Genomic DNA, 17,435 nt, shown 5'->3' on the forward strand with positions numbered 1-17,435 from the left:
TTGGCGGCTCCACGGAATCTCCGCGGAGCGGAGCCGGTCGGATCAGGATTTTGAGGGGAGGTGCAGAGCACCTCCCCCCCACCGCAAATCACCCTGTTGAAAAAGTAAGTGACTTTCGTACATCCCTAGTAGGGACGCAAATGGCAGGTGCTACGATGGCCGCCATTTGCGGCCGCAGCAGCCTGGCAGCAGCTGGAGCCGCCGCCACAGCCAGGTAGGCTCCATTTTGCAGGGCTTTCGTGGTGTGGTGTGGTGGGGGGCTCCGTTCTGCCACAGATTCCAGGGGGCCGAATTCACTGGAATTTGGCCCCCCTGGGATCTGTGGCGGAATTCTCTAACGTCCCTACACTTGTACAAATGTAGCATGAGGGGACAAATTAGCAAGCTTCTCATTGTTTGAATAAAAAGCACACTCTGCACATTCTTTGACAAAATAAGGAATAAACATAGCAGGAAATATGACAAAATGAGGAATAAATATACCAGGGAATGTGAAGAACTACATTCTTCCATTGTGTGTGTGTGTGTGGGGGGGGGAATGGAGGGCTTGCTTCTCCCCCAAACCAGCTGTTTCTCTGGAAGGTCCTCCCCCCCTCACCCCAGGGTCGTCTGAGATAACCTAACAAGAGGTTTGGAAATGGGCTAAATGTGGAAATACAAAGCTGAGCGGGGGCAAAGTGGGGTACTGACATGGGTAGGATTGCTCTGGAAAACAATAGATCAAGAAATGATTATGTGAATATCTGTGGTTGAGACTATACATACTCACCTGAGACTAAGTCCCATTGAACTCATTAGGGCTTACTTCTGAGTAGACATGCAACAGACTTGTGGATCAGTTAAAAATCCCCAAGGCTTCTCAAAGATCCCATTGAACACAGCAATGATTACATCTGAGTAAACCAGGTAGGGAATTTTCAGCCAGGCAGGTAGAAGCCTGGAATGCTGGGATTGTCTGGCTATTACACTTTCGAAGTTCTTCCACTCCCCCCTGCTTACCAGGGAGAATAATACATTATGCAGGGCTCCACAGATTGGCATGGCCGTTTTAAAAGGTTTTTTCTTTCTTTAACAAATAGTTTATCTCTAAGGCACACCTGAGACAGCCTTCTTTTGAAAAGCTCCTACAAGGAAGTGTTTTTGCTGCAAGTAATTACTGCATCACAGAGGAGACTTTTGGGAACAGTGAGAAGGATTTCAATTTAAAAAGAACATGCACACAGCTGTATGCACAATCTCCCCCTGTAAGGTTTCCCTCTTTGCTGTAGGTTCTTTTTTCGTTAAAACAAAAAGGCAGCAAAATAGTGGGTGCTCGTTGGACAGGCCAGGGTGAGTCCAGGAGGGTGTAAGTGGGGGCAAGTGAGGGCAGGGGCTCAGTGGGCACGGCCCTGGAGTTGCGGGCAGGGGGGGCTTGACAGTCTCCCAGACCCAGTCAGGCATCCTGAACATCCGTAGGTAAAGGTGCATCATCTAGGGATGTATGAAAGTGACTTACCTTTTGTGGATTATGTTGATGGTGGGGGAGGGAGGTGTTCCGTCCCTTTCCCCAGAATCCTGGCCGGGGGGGGAGGCACTCCGTTCCTCCCCCCGGAATCCTTGAATGGCCGGCTGTGCTCCGCGGCAGCTCCGTGGAGCAGCCGGCCAGGCCTGCCCTGGCCAGGCCAGAGCCATCTGCAGCTGGATTTCTGGCTGTGGAGGGCTCTGGGTAAAAAAACAAAACAAAAAAAACAACCGCATACGCAAATGGCGGCGGCTACGGCCACCGCCATTTGCATTCCTTATTTTTGGCTGTCTTAATCTACATAAATATTTACGTAGACTATGACGGCGAAAATCAAGGGGAACGCAAATAGTGTAGCGGGTGCTATTTGCGTCCCTTTTTCATTCACCGTTTTAGCCTACGTAAATCTACGCGTTTTTTTTTAAACCCACCCCCATCCATGATAGGCTACATAAAGATTTACGTAGCCTATCACATCTTCCCCCCCCACAAGCCTGGAAATGGTGGCGGTGGCAGCCAGTCGAAAGACTGCACGCCGCCGCTGCTGCCTCCGCCGGAGCCGCCACCGGAGCCACCGCCACCTGGAAGATCTGCCCCAGGTAAGTCTCGTCCTGGGGGGGATCCACGGGGGGGCGGGGGTGGAAGGCCGTTCCGCCACAGATTTCGGGGGGCTGAATGCACTGGCATTCGGCCTCACCGAGATCCGTGGCAGAATTCTCTGACATCCCTAGCATCATCTTAGTAAATGGTCATGGTTGATCACAAATAAATCTCAGCTTGATAAGCCAATGAAACTCTGTTGTCTCTGTAGAACTTTAGCTGAGCTACATCTCCTGAAGATGTCATTCTCAGGCTTGGTGATTTATACACGTTTCAAAATTCTGGACTTGGTATCATAATTGTTGACTTCATGGGCTGGTCCACACCATGAAAACAAGTCATGGTGGCTTGTTGTAAGCTGCAGCATGTGCCGGTGCATGCTGAGTGCCACTTGCATAATCACCCACTGGCCACGGCTTATCATGTTGTCTGAAGCTGGGTGGCATGGCTTGTTGGAGGGTTAAATGACCTTCAGATACCCCATGAGCTGTTGTAGGGTTATTTTAGGGTTGCTTAACCTTCCAACAAGCCATGCCACCCGGGTTCAGACAACATAATCCACGGCTAGGTGGTGATCATGCAAAGCATGTCTGGCACAATGTTTCATGGCTCACAACAAACCACGGTGGCTTGTTTATGCCATGAGGGCTTGTTTATATCATGCAAACTGGGTCAGTTTTTCATACCACTTCTTGCTCCTGATCACAGTCTCTTAACTTTTCAGCCTGCCCCCCAAAAGAAACATATATGTGCAAACCATGTCTAAATAGACTTAAATGTGCATTTACAATCTGAGAAAATAACAACAGCAACTATGTTTTTCACTTGAAAATAAACAGAGCAGGTTGGCATTCTCCACCCAATCCTTTCCTGGACAGCCCCTCTAGCCACCTGAAAATGCTCCAGGGAATCAGAACACACTGCTGAATGGGATGAGATGTGCTGTGGGGGAGAGGGGTAATCCCTCCAAATTGGGTGGAGGGACATTCCGCAAGTAGAGCCTTCCCTCTTGTGGAAGGCTGATCCTAGATCCAACCAACTATAAATGATTGTGGGAGAACACTGGCTAGAACATATTAGTACATTTTCAAGAGCATTCTCCAACTGACTTTCTGATGGTGGGGCACAAAATTGACAACTCTGGATAAACTTGTTGTTGTTGTTGTTATTGCCATGATAATATGGACTATGATCCTATGTATCTACAATGACAGACAACTACTAGTAGAATTTTGTGTGGAATTTTAAGGGTGATAGTGCAAATTGTTTTGTCTAGGGATGTACGGACTGTAAAATCCACTCTGTGTTTTGCGGATTGTCAGACACCTTTTGTTCCATCTGCTCACAGACAGATGCAAAATTTTTTTTTTCATCGTGTGGAAAGATACGCAAATAATTATGTAAGTATTTGCATAAGGATTTACATAATTTACCTTAGTACGTAACATTTAGTGTATTATCCCCCATTCCATTCAACATTTCCCCAGCAGAAACTTATGTATTTTGCAATGAATGTATTAGGGATGGCGGAGAAATTCGCTACGGACTCCACTGAGGCCGGCTTCTTTAGAATCCAGTCCAACAGAGTCTGTGGTGGAACAGACTACTCCCCCACCCCCAGAAATCCCCCTGGAATGGACCCACCTGCCACCATCCGTCCGGTCCGTCTGCTGCTGGGCTGGTGCAGCTGCAAATGGTGGCCAGCATAGCGGCCACCATTTGCATCCCTGCGTTAGGCCATGATAGGCTATGTATATATTTACATAGCCTATCACAGCAAAGAGCAGGGACGCAAATTGCATAGCAGCCGCCATTTGCATCCCTGCTCTTTGCCGTGATAGGCTACGTAAATATATACGTAGCCTATCACGGCCTAACGCAGGGATGCAAATGGCGGCTGCTATGCTGGCTGCCATTTGCAGCTGCAGCCCAGGATGGGCCCGGCCGGCAGCTCTGCAGCCTTGCCGCAGAGTGGAGCCGGCCACAAAGGATTCCGGGGGGGGAGGGAGGGATCGCCTCCCCCCCAGCAGAAGCCCCCACCCGGAACTGGGTGAGTATTTCGTACACCCCAGAATTTATATGCATAAATTTTGGGAAAGTAAAAAATCATCCCAAAGTCCATGGACTCTGCGCAGCCTGATGGGACCACTCTGCAGCCGATTCCACAGGTCGTATTCTTAGAAATCCAAGTTCATTTTAGTTTGTCTCAAATTTCTCCAACAGCCCTTGGGTCAACCATGCCAAAGCAGAGCAGAGAAATCAAACCATCATTACAGAGCTCATCCTACTTGAGTTTGGAGGCCACCAAGAGCTACAGATTTTCCTCTTTGTTGTGTTCCTACTCATCTATACCATGACTATGGCTGGAAATCTTCTCATTGTTTTACTAGTTGTGACAGATAAGCATCTACACACCCCTAAGTATTTCTTCCTGGGTAATCTGTCTTTCTTGGAGACATGCCTCATATCCCACTGTACAACAGTAAATTGAAATCAGTGGAAGTATTTGAAGATAAGAGAGTTCAGGATTATGACCATTTTAGTCAAGAATCCTTATTGCTTATTATGCCCCTTTAGAATGTGTAGAGTAGACCAGTCAAAATGCACATCAGGCATTCACAATCTATTAATATAGAGAAGCTCTGAATGTTCCTTCAATTTAATGCAGAAATCCCACAAATTAAAAAAAGCAGCACTGAACTCTTCAACAAAAGAGTTTAGCTTTGACTGTAATCTATCTGAATTAGGGTCAATGTACTGTATTTTTTGGTTAAAACATGGTTCAAATTCAGTTCAAGTGCAAATCTTCCGGTACTTTATTGAATCTAGTTGAGAAGTTTGCATCATATGTGAAGGCATCATATTTCCAGACTTCCAAAATTTGAGGTTCTCCAACAGCAGAATAAATGAATGTGTAAGAACACTCTTGCTTTCTTTAACAGTCATCCAGGCCATCTGTATTGCCATTCTCGATGTCCTGCTCATACTCAACTCTAAGCAACAGAAAGCAATACAATAGTGTCACTTATGGCATTCACAGCCCCCACCACATAAAGCTATTCTTCTAACACTTGCACAATGCAAATATGAGAGTATTTATATTACTGCTGTGAAAGTGATTCTGAGCAAAGAAGCACTACCACAAAGCAAAACAAGGGATGTGAAAATCAGCAAAACCTGTGTGCATCAAAGTCGCTGAGTTCTACCTCAAAGCTCAGATCAACCTTATAGAAGAGTAGAAGAGTAGGCCCTGCTCAGCCTATGGACATCCTGTGTTCATGTCAGATTGTGAGCTCAGCTCTCTTCTTCTTCCTTTTTGTATGAGAATTTCAAAGTACTTGGGTGCATACTTAGGTGTGTGTTTAAAAATATTATTGGGAACCACTGGAACCCCATCATATTTAGGATCAGTTACTGTACCCTGCCAGAGTCATGATGTTACCACGTTGTGAGTTTCTCTGCTGCTGCTGACAATGATGTGGATCAGTGGTGGGAAAATGCACAATATGATGACATCACAGTATGTGTTGAGTTATGCTAAACATTAATGGGCAGAGCAAGAGAACTAGAAGAGAGATGTCATTTTTATTGCAATTCTCTGTTGCTTCTAACATGCCTTAAGATTGTCCTCAGAGATCCTTCTCTGGGTGTTCCCACCAAATGAAGTGAGCTAGGTGGCTCCTAAGCAGAGGGCCTTTTCAGTTGTGGCACCCTGGTTGTGGAATGCCGTTCCCAAAGAGGCCCACCTGAAACCTATATTGTGGTCTTTTCAGCATCAGGTGAAGGCCTTTTTATTCTCCCAGGCATTTTCATTTCTATAATTTTGTATTGTTTTAAATCTGTTATTGCATTTTAGATCTTTACACTGCTGCTGGTATTGACTCTGGTTGTATACTGTAGTTTAAACTTCTAAAAGTTCTATACTATGTTTTATCATGTTGCTGCATTTTATGGTTTTAACTGCTGTGAACCTCCCAGGGAGCTTCAGCTATTGGGTGGTACAGTAATGTAATAAATACATACATACATACATAAAAGCGACTAAAATAATACTGTTCAAGCAAATGGCAGGCCCGCAGCCAACCTAAAAGTTTTGGGGTGCCAAAAGAGTGGGGGGGCAGTTCATCTGGGTGCAGGTGTTTCAAATACACACTTGTAAACTGTTTTATAATTATAAGGATGGCTCCGTCCTTGATGTGTTTCCAGAGGCAGGCTAAAACATTCTTGTTCCAGCAGGCCTTTGGGACATAGTTGGAACCTGGGGGTAAGCTGCTAAAATGCTGTTTTAAAATGCTGTTTTAATGTATTAATATAATTTTAATTGTATTGTTTAATTTATAGTTTAACTTTTGTATATTTTCATATGTTTTAATTGTATATGTTTTAATTTTTGTAAGCCGCCTTGTGTCCCAGTACTGGAAAAAGGCGGGGTATAAATATAATAATAATAATAATAATAATAATAATAATAATTTGTTTGTTTGTAAAAAAAAATATATATATATCGGGGGCAGAGAAAATGTAAGAGGGGCAGCTTATCCCAAGCCATCCCTGCTACACATCTGGCAGATGGGAATGCAAATGGGAGGAAAACACACATGTATCAAAAAGATGTTTATTGACTGCTGGTTTTCACCACAGCTCTACTGAAAAGACGATTTGAGCAATACTGTTAATAAGACTTGCAGATTCCTCCAAAGTTAATTATTACTTACGTAGTTTCAGGTGAGATGTGTATGCATGCCATGTTTGCCCATCCACAATATGGGTCTCTAGATGCTATGCAGGCCCTTAACAGAAGAGACAAACACGGATCACTCTAGAATTATTTACTCGTACTCTTAAGACTTGATATGATTATGGAAAAAGAGTTAACACTAAGAGAAATGAGGTTAAAATGCCTACTTTTTGCAGGGGCCGTGACGCTCACAACTTCCCAGGGGAACCCTTGTTACACAGTGTGGATATGCTACATAAAGGGACCTACTTGGCTTGTCCACCTTCAAGTCCACAATTCTTTTCTCTGCCTTTTCATGTTTGCGGCCACACCTGATTTGAAAAAAACATACAGCAACTCCATCATTATTGGATACTTCAATAATAATCATTTTAAAGTCAAGATAAAAATCAGGAGACTAGAAATGTTCAGCTCAGAAAGGCAGCGATATAATTCTTCACTATGACTTTAGGCAACTCTGAGTCATGTCATTATACAAAGCAAACATTGACCAGATGTTTTGGCCTACAACTCCAATCAGCCCTAGGCAGCCTAGCCAAAGGTGAGGGATGATGCAAGTTGTAGGCTAAAATACATGGAGGGACAGAAGTTGCCCACCCATGGTTTAAGCCAGCAGCCTGGGCTAAGAAGATAAGGAGAGCTGTTCTGGATGAGACCAAAGGCCTATTTAATCCAACATCCTGTTTCCCACAGTGGTTAACCAGATGCCTCGATGAAGCCTGTGAACAGGGCATGAAGGTTATGTCAGTGAAGCTGTCTAGCAACACTGGTTTTCAGTGTCCTATTGCCTCTGCATGAGGCTTGCTGGAAGATGACCAGGAGATGGGGAGACAGTGAGACTCAAAAATGCTTTGCCTTTCCAGTGCTGTCTGGCAAGTCCAGTGGAAGATGGGCTGTGGACCCTATCTTGCAAGAGAGAATAGTCTCCACTCTTCTGACTCACAGCAACCTATCATACAAATCTCTGGGGGCATAATACATCCAGATGCAGCAGAGCCCTACTCCTGTCTTGTGCAGTGGGAGATTAAGTGGCACATTGGGGGATGCGTGGGTGGGTGGAAGACGATTTCCCCAGGTTCATCCACACATCCTCCAGCCAATCTCACTGCTGCTATGGGCTGAGTGAGGAATGTGCTGTGATTTCCAGTCCTACATTTATTACAGCAGCTTGGATGCCCCATGACAAGCAAGGAAAGGGAGTGAGCCTGTTTCTCCGGTCCTTGCTCCCCTCCCTGGCAGTGGTGATGACTGAGATCAGCAGTAGACATCTTTTGACCCTAGATATGTTTTTTTGCCTACAGATCCTATGATCCTTCACCATTGGCTACACTGGCTAGGGTTCGTGGGAGTTGTAGACCATAATATCAGGAGGACCGGAAGTTGTCCTCTCCTGGTTTAGAAAGAGAAGGGAAGCAGCCTTCTCAGCCATTGATTCTGACAAGCACTTCACTGCTAGAAACAATATCTAATGTTAGCACAAAGGGATGAGTTTAGCACAATATTCCCTTCTAAAGGGTTCTTAGAGGTTCTGTTTCAGGACCATCTTTCCAAGTTTCACCGATATTCCTGAGGATTTTCTGGACTTACACTGATACGGAGTTGCAATTGGAGGTGGCATGAATTAAGACAGTGAAGTGTTTGTTTAGGAGGGCCTGAAAGGGAAGGTACACAAATACTAAGGGTCGGATCCAGACTGTTAGTCACACATAGGCCCCATTAAAAACCATGCAAGTAGTCAGTCATGAGCAAATGAGGTCCTAGTGATTTCAATTGGGCCCCCCTGTGACAAATTTGGGGTGCAATCTTATTCCTACTTATCTGGGAGTAAGTCCCATTCAACTCAGTTTGGACTATTTCTGAACATACATATATAAGATTGCATGGTATGGATCCAACCCTCTGCAAACAACTGTCCATTCTTTTACGTTGTATTTGACATGGTGATTTTGTGTGTGTAATCATGTGTTGGGATTTGGTTGATTATAAAGTAGTCATGGTAATGTTAAAATCCATAAAAAAACATACATTTAGATTTTTTTAACTAATTAAATAGCTCCCATCTTCTCCCCACCCCACCCTACCCCCACGGCACAGTTCTGGCACAGAACTACACTTGAGAATTAAGAATTAATATTGCTCTTTGTTTTTAAAAAATATAGTCAGAACCAATGGTACACACTTTTTATAATTGTAAATTCTCATCTCCTCCAGGAAAATGTTGCCTCCTGGCCTGGCCAAGAACTTTAAAACCCATCCGTTCTCGGATGCGACAAAAACAACAGTTTGGTCCCCATTTGGTCCAGTGGTATTATCTACAGCAACTTTGAGCTGCACATTTCTGGAATGACAATATTACAATACAGTAGTAATCAGCAGATTATCTTGTCATTTGTTTTATCAATATAAGTATTTCATAATGCTCTAAATTCACTGTATCCATATTTACATAAATGCAGTTTTTAACTTCAAGTGGCCAGAAAGAACCACACAAAGGGTTGGATACTTGCTGATGAATTTAGCTGTACTAACTAGATCTCATTGAAATCAATGAGACTGAAGTCATGACTTTGGATACAGTACACAGTATTTTGAATAGGAATGCTGGATAATGTTTTTCAGTCGATATTTGAAGTGAATTGATCAAATTTGCACTTCCTGGACTAATACATAGATTGGAATGCATTTATCTTTATGATCATGCCCTTCTCTATATCTTGCAAAGCACTTCTTTGTTCAAAAATGTGTCCTATGGGGAAAAGGCAAAATTGTGTATTTTAGGGGAAAATAAATACAATTGAAAAGCAAATTTTCATGCAGTTTTTTTTTTAAACACAGAAAATGGGACAGAACAGACTTATGACTAGGCATGTATGAGAATTATGCTTTTGCTGGCAAAATCTGAATATGAGTGGACTCTGCAGATGTGAGTGGACTCCAACTCCTATCAAGCATTGGCCATGCTGTCTGGGTTTAATGGCAGTTGGAATCCAACAGTGGAAGGCCACAAGTTTCCCAACCCTGAGTTAGGTAAAAATGAGGCACAATGCAAGTCTTCTGTGAAAACTGAAGGATACCTCTGCTACAATCATCATATTAGCCCATGAACTGCAAATCAGGTCAGTGTGCTTTAAAATGCGGCCAAATAAAATCCTTGAGCATCTCTACAGTGGATGCATCCTCGACCTACAGTACCTGTTAATTTTATGCAGAGGTTTCTACTATTTAAAATGGTGGCCAATGAGCAAACAGACAAGTTGGTGTGTTCTCTGACATTTGGGCAGAGAACAGTGTGGTTTGAATTAGTAGCATCATGCTAATCATTAGAATAGTTGTTCAGGAACATTGTCATCCCTCTCGTAACTCATCTGTTGCCTTAATGGACTACACCAGAGATAAGGAACCTTTTTTTTAAAGTTGAGGACTGCATTCCATGAGGGGAAAGTCTTTGGGGGCTGGTACTGGTGATGAGCGCAGCCTGGTTTTGTTGTGGGCAAGACCAAAGCTTTAATATTGTTGTAGTTGTAAATTTTAGGAGAACAAAGCAAAACAAAACCAGAAAAGAATAGGGGGGGGGGGGAAGTATGTCGATATGATTGAATATATCAATTGCAGTTAATACATATGAAATATGTGTTTGTGTCGATAGATAGATAGATAGATAGATAGATAGATCCAATGTCTGGTCTGGGGCATGGGTCCATCCCATGGAAATCCAGCCCCCTTGGAGCCTCAGTGGATTTCCTTGGAGCCCTGGCACGTTCTCCAGATTTAGCATGAGTTTTTTTTTGTTTCTCTTTAATCAGGGCAAGATATATGCCAATTGTGGTTGCAATTGGTGTATCTTGGGCAAATTACAGCTGCAATTAGCATGTTTTACATCATTTGCAGCTGTAAAGTGCTTAGTTATTTGTAAATTGCAGCCGCAAATCTGGTGGAAGCACCAGGAGGGAGCGCTGGTCCACTGCTGACTCCGCAGGTCAGATTCTCAGGAATCCAACCTCATTTGGGTCCATAGCAGATTTCTCCAGCATCCCAAATACACGCACACACATCACGCACACGCGCGCGCGCGCGCACACACACACGCACACACACACAGTTTTCTAGAAAACAAAAGGAATCATACATAAACATCAACAAAAGCAGCCCAAATATCCATATTTGTGAGTGGCGCTTATATCCCACCTGTTCAAATGTTGAAGGCATTGAGTCCTCAATCCATTGCATTATTGGAGGTGAGGATTTATCTTTAGGATTAAAGCTAAAAGTAAGTGAGAACACCCCATTCACACACATTCATGCATCCCTATTCACACTTGCACATCCATCCACACTCACACCCTATTCACACACAACAATCCGTCCCCATCCATCACCCTAAACATTCCCCACACCCACACTCAGTCATACACCCCCATTCACAATTATCCTCCCATGCGTCCCCAGTCCAGCCACACACTTCCCTAGTCACATGTATCCATTCACACTCCAATTCACACATAGTCATTTAAATGTATCTTCAGCCATGATCTCCCACTGCTGCTCAACTCATTGGCAGCTTACTTGGCATCCATGCTGTGCACTGCCAAAGAGGCCTTCCTTCCTAAGCTCACAGCACAACAGCAAGACAAGCTGCTGAAGGAGGAAGATATTGTTGTTTCTTCTTCAGCCAGCAGCTTGGATCGCCCTTCTTTTTCCATTGGCAGCTTGCTGGGTAGGTTTATGAGGCTGAGAAGGAGGTAGGGTTGAGAGCCTGTAGGCTGTATTAAATACACAGGAATTGCAACCCAGACTAACAAGAGCTCAGAACTCAGAACCCTGGGCTTGGATGGATGAATCTGTGACAGTTTTGGTTTCTTCCACATTTATCATAAAAAACAAACAACAAACAAACAAAAAACCTCAAGTTCTTTTTGTCCCCAGTATGGAAAACTTTGTAAACTTTGATTAATTCTGATCAGAACTGATCTAAAGCAATATTCTAACCCATCCCTAGTCCCAATACAGCTGATGTGGACAGACCTTAGGTCAGTGATATTTAGGGTAAAATGCAACACAAATCCTATGTAGAGTAGAGCCATTGAAATGAATGGGACATAAGTGAGTCAGGGCTAACTTCAGTCTCAGTCATTTCAATGGGTCTACTCTAAATAGGATTTGCATTGCATTAGACCCTCAGTTTGTTGTTTACTAGAACCCTGAGGTCTATAGACAAGAGCCAGGTGCAAAATAATGGTTTAGGGAGGGTCTTTTAAAAATCCACATGCAAAATACTTGCTCAGGAGAACTATTTCTGAGTTATTACAGATTAGGTCTACTAACAGCCTAAGGATGGATTCCTATCGATTGCACCCTCCCCCCCTCCAGTGCAAGATGGGAAGAGCAGTGGAGGGAGGCAATCTTCTCCTCCTTGTCCTCCCACTCTGAAGTTTTGACTTGGCAGGCTTTTTGCCCATCTAGTGACAGTACTTCAGAAAGGGATGGAAGGAAGCTGGAGGGCCCTTATGATAGCTCATATTCTGAGCTCTCTCCAGCGTCCTCCCCTCCCTGCCACCTGGCACACCTTTTCCCCTCTTCCAAGGTTGCTTTTTCCAACCCTGGAGGCAAGCCAGGATGGTTCTTTCTGCACTGGCTGTAAAAGGGAGGGGGGCTGGATCTTCATCTCCCCCTTCTGAGGTGGGAGTGCTGTCTCCAGCCTCGGGAGGGGTGGAACCCCTAGTATCCCATGGCTCCTCAAGCAATGTCTGGGGGACATAGTATTGCTCCCTACTTTAGTGTGGAGTGGGGCAGAGGATCTTTGTTGTTGTTGCTGCTGTTAAACAGCTGGGAGTCAGAAACCCTTGCCTAAGTAACCTGATCTAGTGATTTACCAAGTCATGGTTTATCTTTTGTCCGCTCCCACAATACAGATCATTGAAGACCTGAAAATCTGCCTCCCTTGCAATGAATTCCCAGTTATTTACAATCCGTATCATAGCTAGATTTGTAGCAGCTAGAGCAGACATGTTGATATAGAAGTTCAAACAAATCAGGAAGAAAAGAACACATGAAAGAAAGTGGAAGGAAAGATCGTTACTCATGTCTCGTCTGCAGAGACCATGGTCGCGGGGAAAGAGCATCCACTGTTTTATCCATGAGGGTATGCTTTCGGAGAAAATCTAGAGTGTCATCTGGAAAGTCATGGGATGATGTGTACTCTTGAAGCTGTTCAGAGCCAGCACAAGAACCTGGCCTAAATAAAAGACAACATGGGAGGCAGTGTGATAGTTTACTGCTTTCTTGCATTTGTAATTATGGTGCATTCCCCCCCCCCCCACACACACACTTTTTAAAAAGCATTTCCTAGGACAGGGTTCAGGAACCTCAGTCCTGTGGCTAAATCTGACCCTCCTGGAGTCCCAGTTCAGCCATTGAACATTTGCTACTTCCTGAGATTTTGTTCACCCCCCCCCCTTCTGGAAGGTTGAAATGGCTCTCATAAGGCTTAGCTACTGGCAGTAGTGTTTTAGGGAGCAATTTCCTATCGGGATAAGTGGCCACCTCTGAACTTGGAGGCAATCGCCTATCCAATGCAGGGTGGGTCATCCCTGAGCTCCACAGTCAGATGAGCAGTGTGGAGCAGGGCAAAAGAGGGCATTCTGGGGGGTGGGGAGGGGAGGGGGAAAAGGAGGCTTTCCCAGGGGAGGGGAGGGGTGGGAGAGTGTGAAAGTGCCAGTATGACACTTCCTATGTTTCATCCAGCCTCCCCCCCACCCCCCACCTCAAAGTCCTGAGGCTAGACAGCCAAAATCAGAGGGCTAGCAGCAAAAGCAGGGGGGCTGGAACATGGAGGAGAAGATTTTGCTGCTAGGTCTCTGATTTTGTCTGTCTAGCCTCAGGACTTTGGGGTGGCAAGGTGGTTTTCTGGGAACTGACCTACGAGCGCGAGCGCCAAGGTCAATTCCCAGAAACAGAACAAATCTATGGCTGTCTAGCTGCTGTCTAGCAGCCATAGGATTCCACCCTGAAGCTGCAATATGGTGGTACTTTTCTATTTTTGCCCCACCCCCTTTGTCTTCAGCTCCACCCATTACTGAAAGGCAGCTCCTGAGATCTTCTCCAAAATTGCATTTGGCCCTCAGGCTGAAAGAGGTTCCCAACTCCTATGCTAGTACACCTGATCCAGGAAACTGACTCAGTGTCAGACTACAAACTAGGATCTGAAACCAGAATCTAGTTTAGCAGTTCTAGACTCAACCACAGGTTCCCAGTTCGGATACTGCAAGAAACTGTTGTTCAAAGAAACCACAACAGACATGCCAAAGACAGAATATGTCAAGTTGGGAATTGTATTTCCTTGGCCTAACAAACGATGGTTTGTTAGGCCAAAATTATTGTAGCTCAACTGGCCCTTAGATTTCTTCTGGGCAGAGTCATTCCCCTGGGACCCCAGTTCAGTGATGCAGAAAACATCCCAATTTGTCTTGAGAGGCCACCCAGTTCAGAATCCAGTTCAACTCAGCAGTCGAATCCAAATCTCCCATGTATTATCACTGAAAATCAGCAAGTAACTATAACCATTTTTCTGTTTGAAAGTATTCAGTGGAATTTGTGAGGAGCTTAAACCTGTTAATTTTCATACAAATAGGTGCAGGGGGCTATGTTCGATGTGCCCTTAGTGGGTCAAGTTACATAGTTATCCAGACCTTTTTCTGGAGAAATGATTATCATTGTTGAAAAAGCTTTTCCTCCAATTTCCTTGAGTGTACATGTTCAGAACTGTGAAGGCCTGGAGGGTGGGGGAGTACTAGGGGAAAAAAAACCCTAGTACAAAAAAAGGCCCCTGAAAAAAGCACCCCCTGAATTTTCTTATCCCCCTCTTTTTCCCATGGAGCTTCACATCTCTGTGGGAACTCCCTCTATGTTTCAGACTCTCCCATACTACTGCTCAGAATATGTTCTCTAGGAAAGGATGGAACAGATTTGTTGATCATCTATTGCGACGTTTCACTCTTGTTTGAGTAAAGCAAACCATTGGTAAATGGAGCTACCTTGCACTTAGCTGAAATGCTTCCCCCACTTTTGTGGGTGGTAAAATGGGAGGGTAGGGGCTCAACAATGTTCTAGGGAGGACTGAAATGTGGGTGAAGTAGGAGTATTTATTGGTGGCATACCATTACCTCTCCCAAATCCAACTGGTAATGATACTACATGATGACATATTATTTCCAGGAAACGTCAGGACGGTGGGGTGGGGGAAAGTTAAGAGCTACACTTTCTCCTGATCCGCCTCTGTCTATTTTTGTTGCTTAACTCTTATGTTAGTGCATACTAAAGATCCTATTGCAACAAAAGTGATCAAATTTGCATTGCAGCATACTTTGTGGATCAAAATACCTGGGTTTGGGCACTTTGTCATCAGGAACTGGTGTCCATATTGAAACCGCAGACTTCTGTTCTTTGAATGCCCCAGCAAATACCTTTTCAATGTCTTGAATACTAAAAGCGCAGACAACAGATCCAGGGATACTGCAATATGACATTTCCAGAAATAGTTACTCATCCTGAAGAAATGCATACTGCGTAGCATATTGGGAAATATGCTACGCAGAAGCCTTCCTGGCACATGCCTTTCATTTCAGAACTTCTTGGCCACTGGGTATTAGGGATGCATGAGAAATTCATTTCAGTTCATTTTTGATCAGAATTTACTGAGTTTTCAGCTCCTGGAACCCAACATGGATCCAACTGCAATCTGTGGTCAAAGTCCATATATTTCTGAGTGAAAGATGTGTACATTTAAAAATGCGCATGGAAAAAAAAGTGTGGTTCACATGAATATTCACACGAACATACTTTAATCAATGGGAGAAAAATGCATACAGTTTGAAAATGTGCACAACTGAGTACATTTAAAAAATGTGCACAATTGAATGTGCATGAAAACAATGTGCATGAAAAATATGCATGAAAAAATGTGTGGTTCTGAAATATTCACACCAACATACTTTAATCAATGGGAGAAAGTGCATACAGTTTGAAAATGTGCACAATTAATGAGCACATTTGGAAAAATGTGCACAATTGAATGTGCATAGAGAAAAGTGCATGGAAAAATGCATGAAAAAATGTGTGGTTCTGAAATATTCACACAAACATACTTTAATCAATGGGAAAAATGCATACAGTTTGAAAATGTGCACAACTGATGAGTACATAAAAATACGCACAAATGTTCATGTGAGAAGAAAAACAAAAACAAAACAAAGTTCACAACCTGATATGGACACGTGTCAGAACGAGCTTCAAGGTGGAATTCTGAGGACCTCGATAAGCTTGGCGTTTGCTGATTTGAAATTTGTAGCCTGAGACTGAGCAGCAAATTACCACCACCACTAAGTCAAGCTGCATAGTACCCAAGGCTGGTCAGATTATTTGGGCATCTGAGACAAAAAAATCCCATAACTATCTGCACACCTAAAAACAGAATATATTTAATGAAACATGCAACAATTTGCTGCCCTTTCATGACAACCAAAGTCAGCTGCCTTAGCTTTGGCTTCTCTCCCTAGGGATGGATGAATCTGTCAATGTTGGTTTCTCTCATGCTCTCATTTTCCCAATCCTTTAGGTTTGATTTTTTTAAAAGATTTCATGAAAATTCATTTGCATTTTTGCACACATTTCTCCAAATATGCACATTGCACTCTGCAATCCTGCCATTGCAAAATTTGTAGAAGTGAGCATTTTGAAACATAACTGAGTTTTGGTTCACATAATGGGTCAACAATGCAACATTTGTTAAGTTCACATTAAAATGCAAGCTAAACAATTCCACCCCCACTCCCCCCACCCCACATCATCCGCTCTCTTCTTTTCAAGCACTGGTGAGACACAAATGTGCAGGCTGTTCCCGTTAGTTCAGCTTTCTTCTAAAAGATCTTTCCAGGTGGCACAGGGGAACTTTCTTTGAAACACACACTTCTACACATTTTGCAGTGGAGCTTTGCAATCCAAAGGAAATCATATACTGGGGAAAATAACTTTCCAAAATCCATCGTATTATGAAAATTGCTTGCAAAAATGCATGTATTTGGAGAAATGTGCAAAAAATGTTTTCATGCAATATACATTTTTAAAAACATTTAATTTTTTTTAAAAAAACATCAAACCCAAGACTGGAAAATTCTCGGAGCTTGATATAAACTGAACTGAAGATTGGAAAAGTGGGAAACTGAATGAAACCAAAGTTGACAAATTTGCCCATCCCTAATTGGCACTGTGCTTCAGCATCTGCCTAAAGATGCCAGTCCCTGATGTCAGCCTTGAACCTTCCTATTGGGTACAAGCAGTGGAGGCTGGTGGCTCCAATTTCAGTGGGCTGGGGTTCATCATCTAGGATAGCTTCTTTAGAGTTCTGGCTGGTTCTGACTGAAACCCAGAATGGATTCATCATGGCCCCACCGAAATCAGGGCCACCAGCCTCCACTGGGTGCAAGTAAAGTTCCATGATGGAAGAAAGGTGGGATATAAATGTAATAATAATAATAATAATAATAATAATAAAGGAAGTCTTGCATCATGTCAAAAGCTATTTCTATTTTCAAAAGAAAATAG

At 43.5% G+C, this 17,435-nt stretch overlaps 1 protein-coding gene across 1 annotated transcript in view; it reads right to left on the bottom strand.

Annotated features, from left to right (window-relative positions):
- Positions 1-5,036: 5,036 nt before the first annotated feature.
- The window catches only part of LOC146341307 (semaphorin-6A-like), a 44,745-nt gene continuing 32,346 nt past the window's right edge, over positions 5,037-17,435 (bottom strand). The window contains 7 exon segments of the mRNA XM_084807362.1: positions 5,037-5,094; positions 6,817-6,891; positions 7,007-7,122; positions 7,927-7,947; positions 9,015-9,177; positions 12,916-13,071; positions 15,216-15,347. Coding sequence (XP_084663488.1) covers positions 5,037-5,094; positions 6,817-6,891; positions 7,007-7,122; positions 7,927-7,947; positions 9,015-9,177; positions 12,916-13,071; positions 15,216-15,347 — 721 coding nt within the window.

Source organism: Heloderma suspectum, chromosome 6 (genome assembly GCF_057233095.1).
Source record: "Heloderma suspectum isolate Gila_16-S chromosome 6, 16-S_ref, whole genome shotgun sequence".
Lineage (NCBI taxonomy): Eukaryota > Metazoa > Chordata > Lepidosauria > Squamata > Helodermatidae > Heloderma > Heloderma suspectum.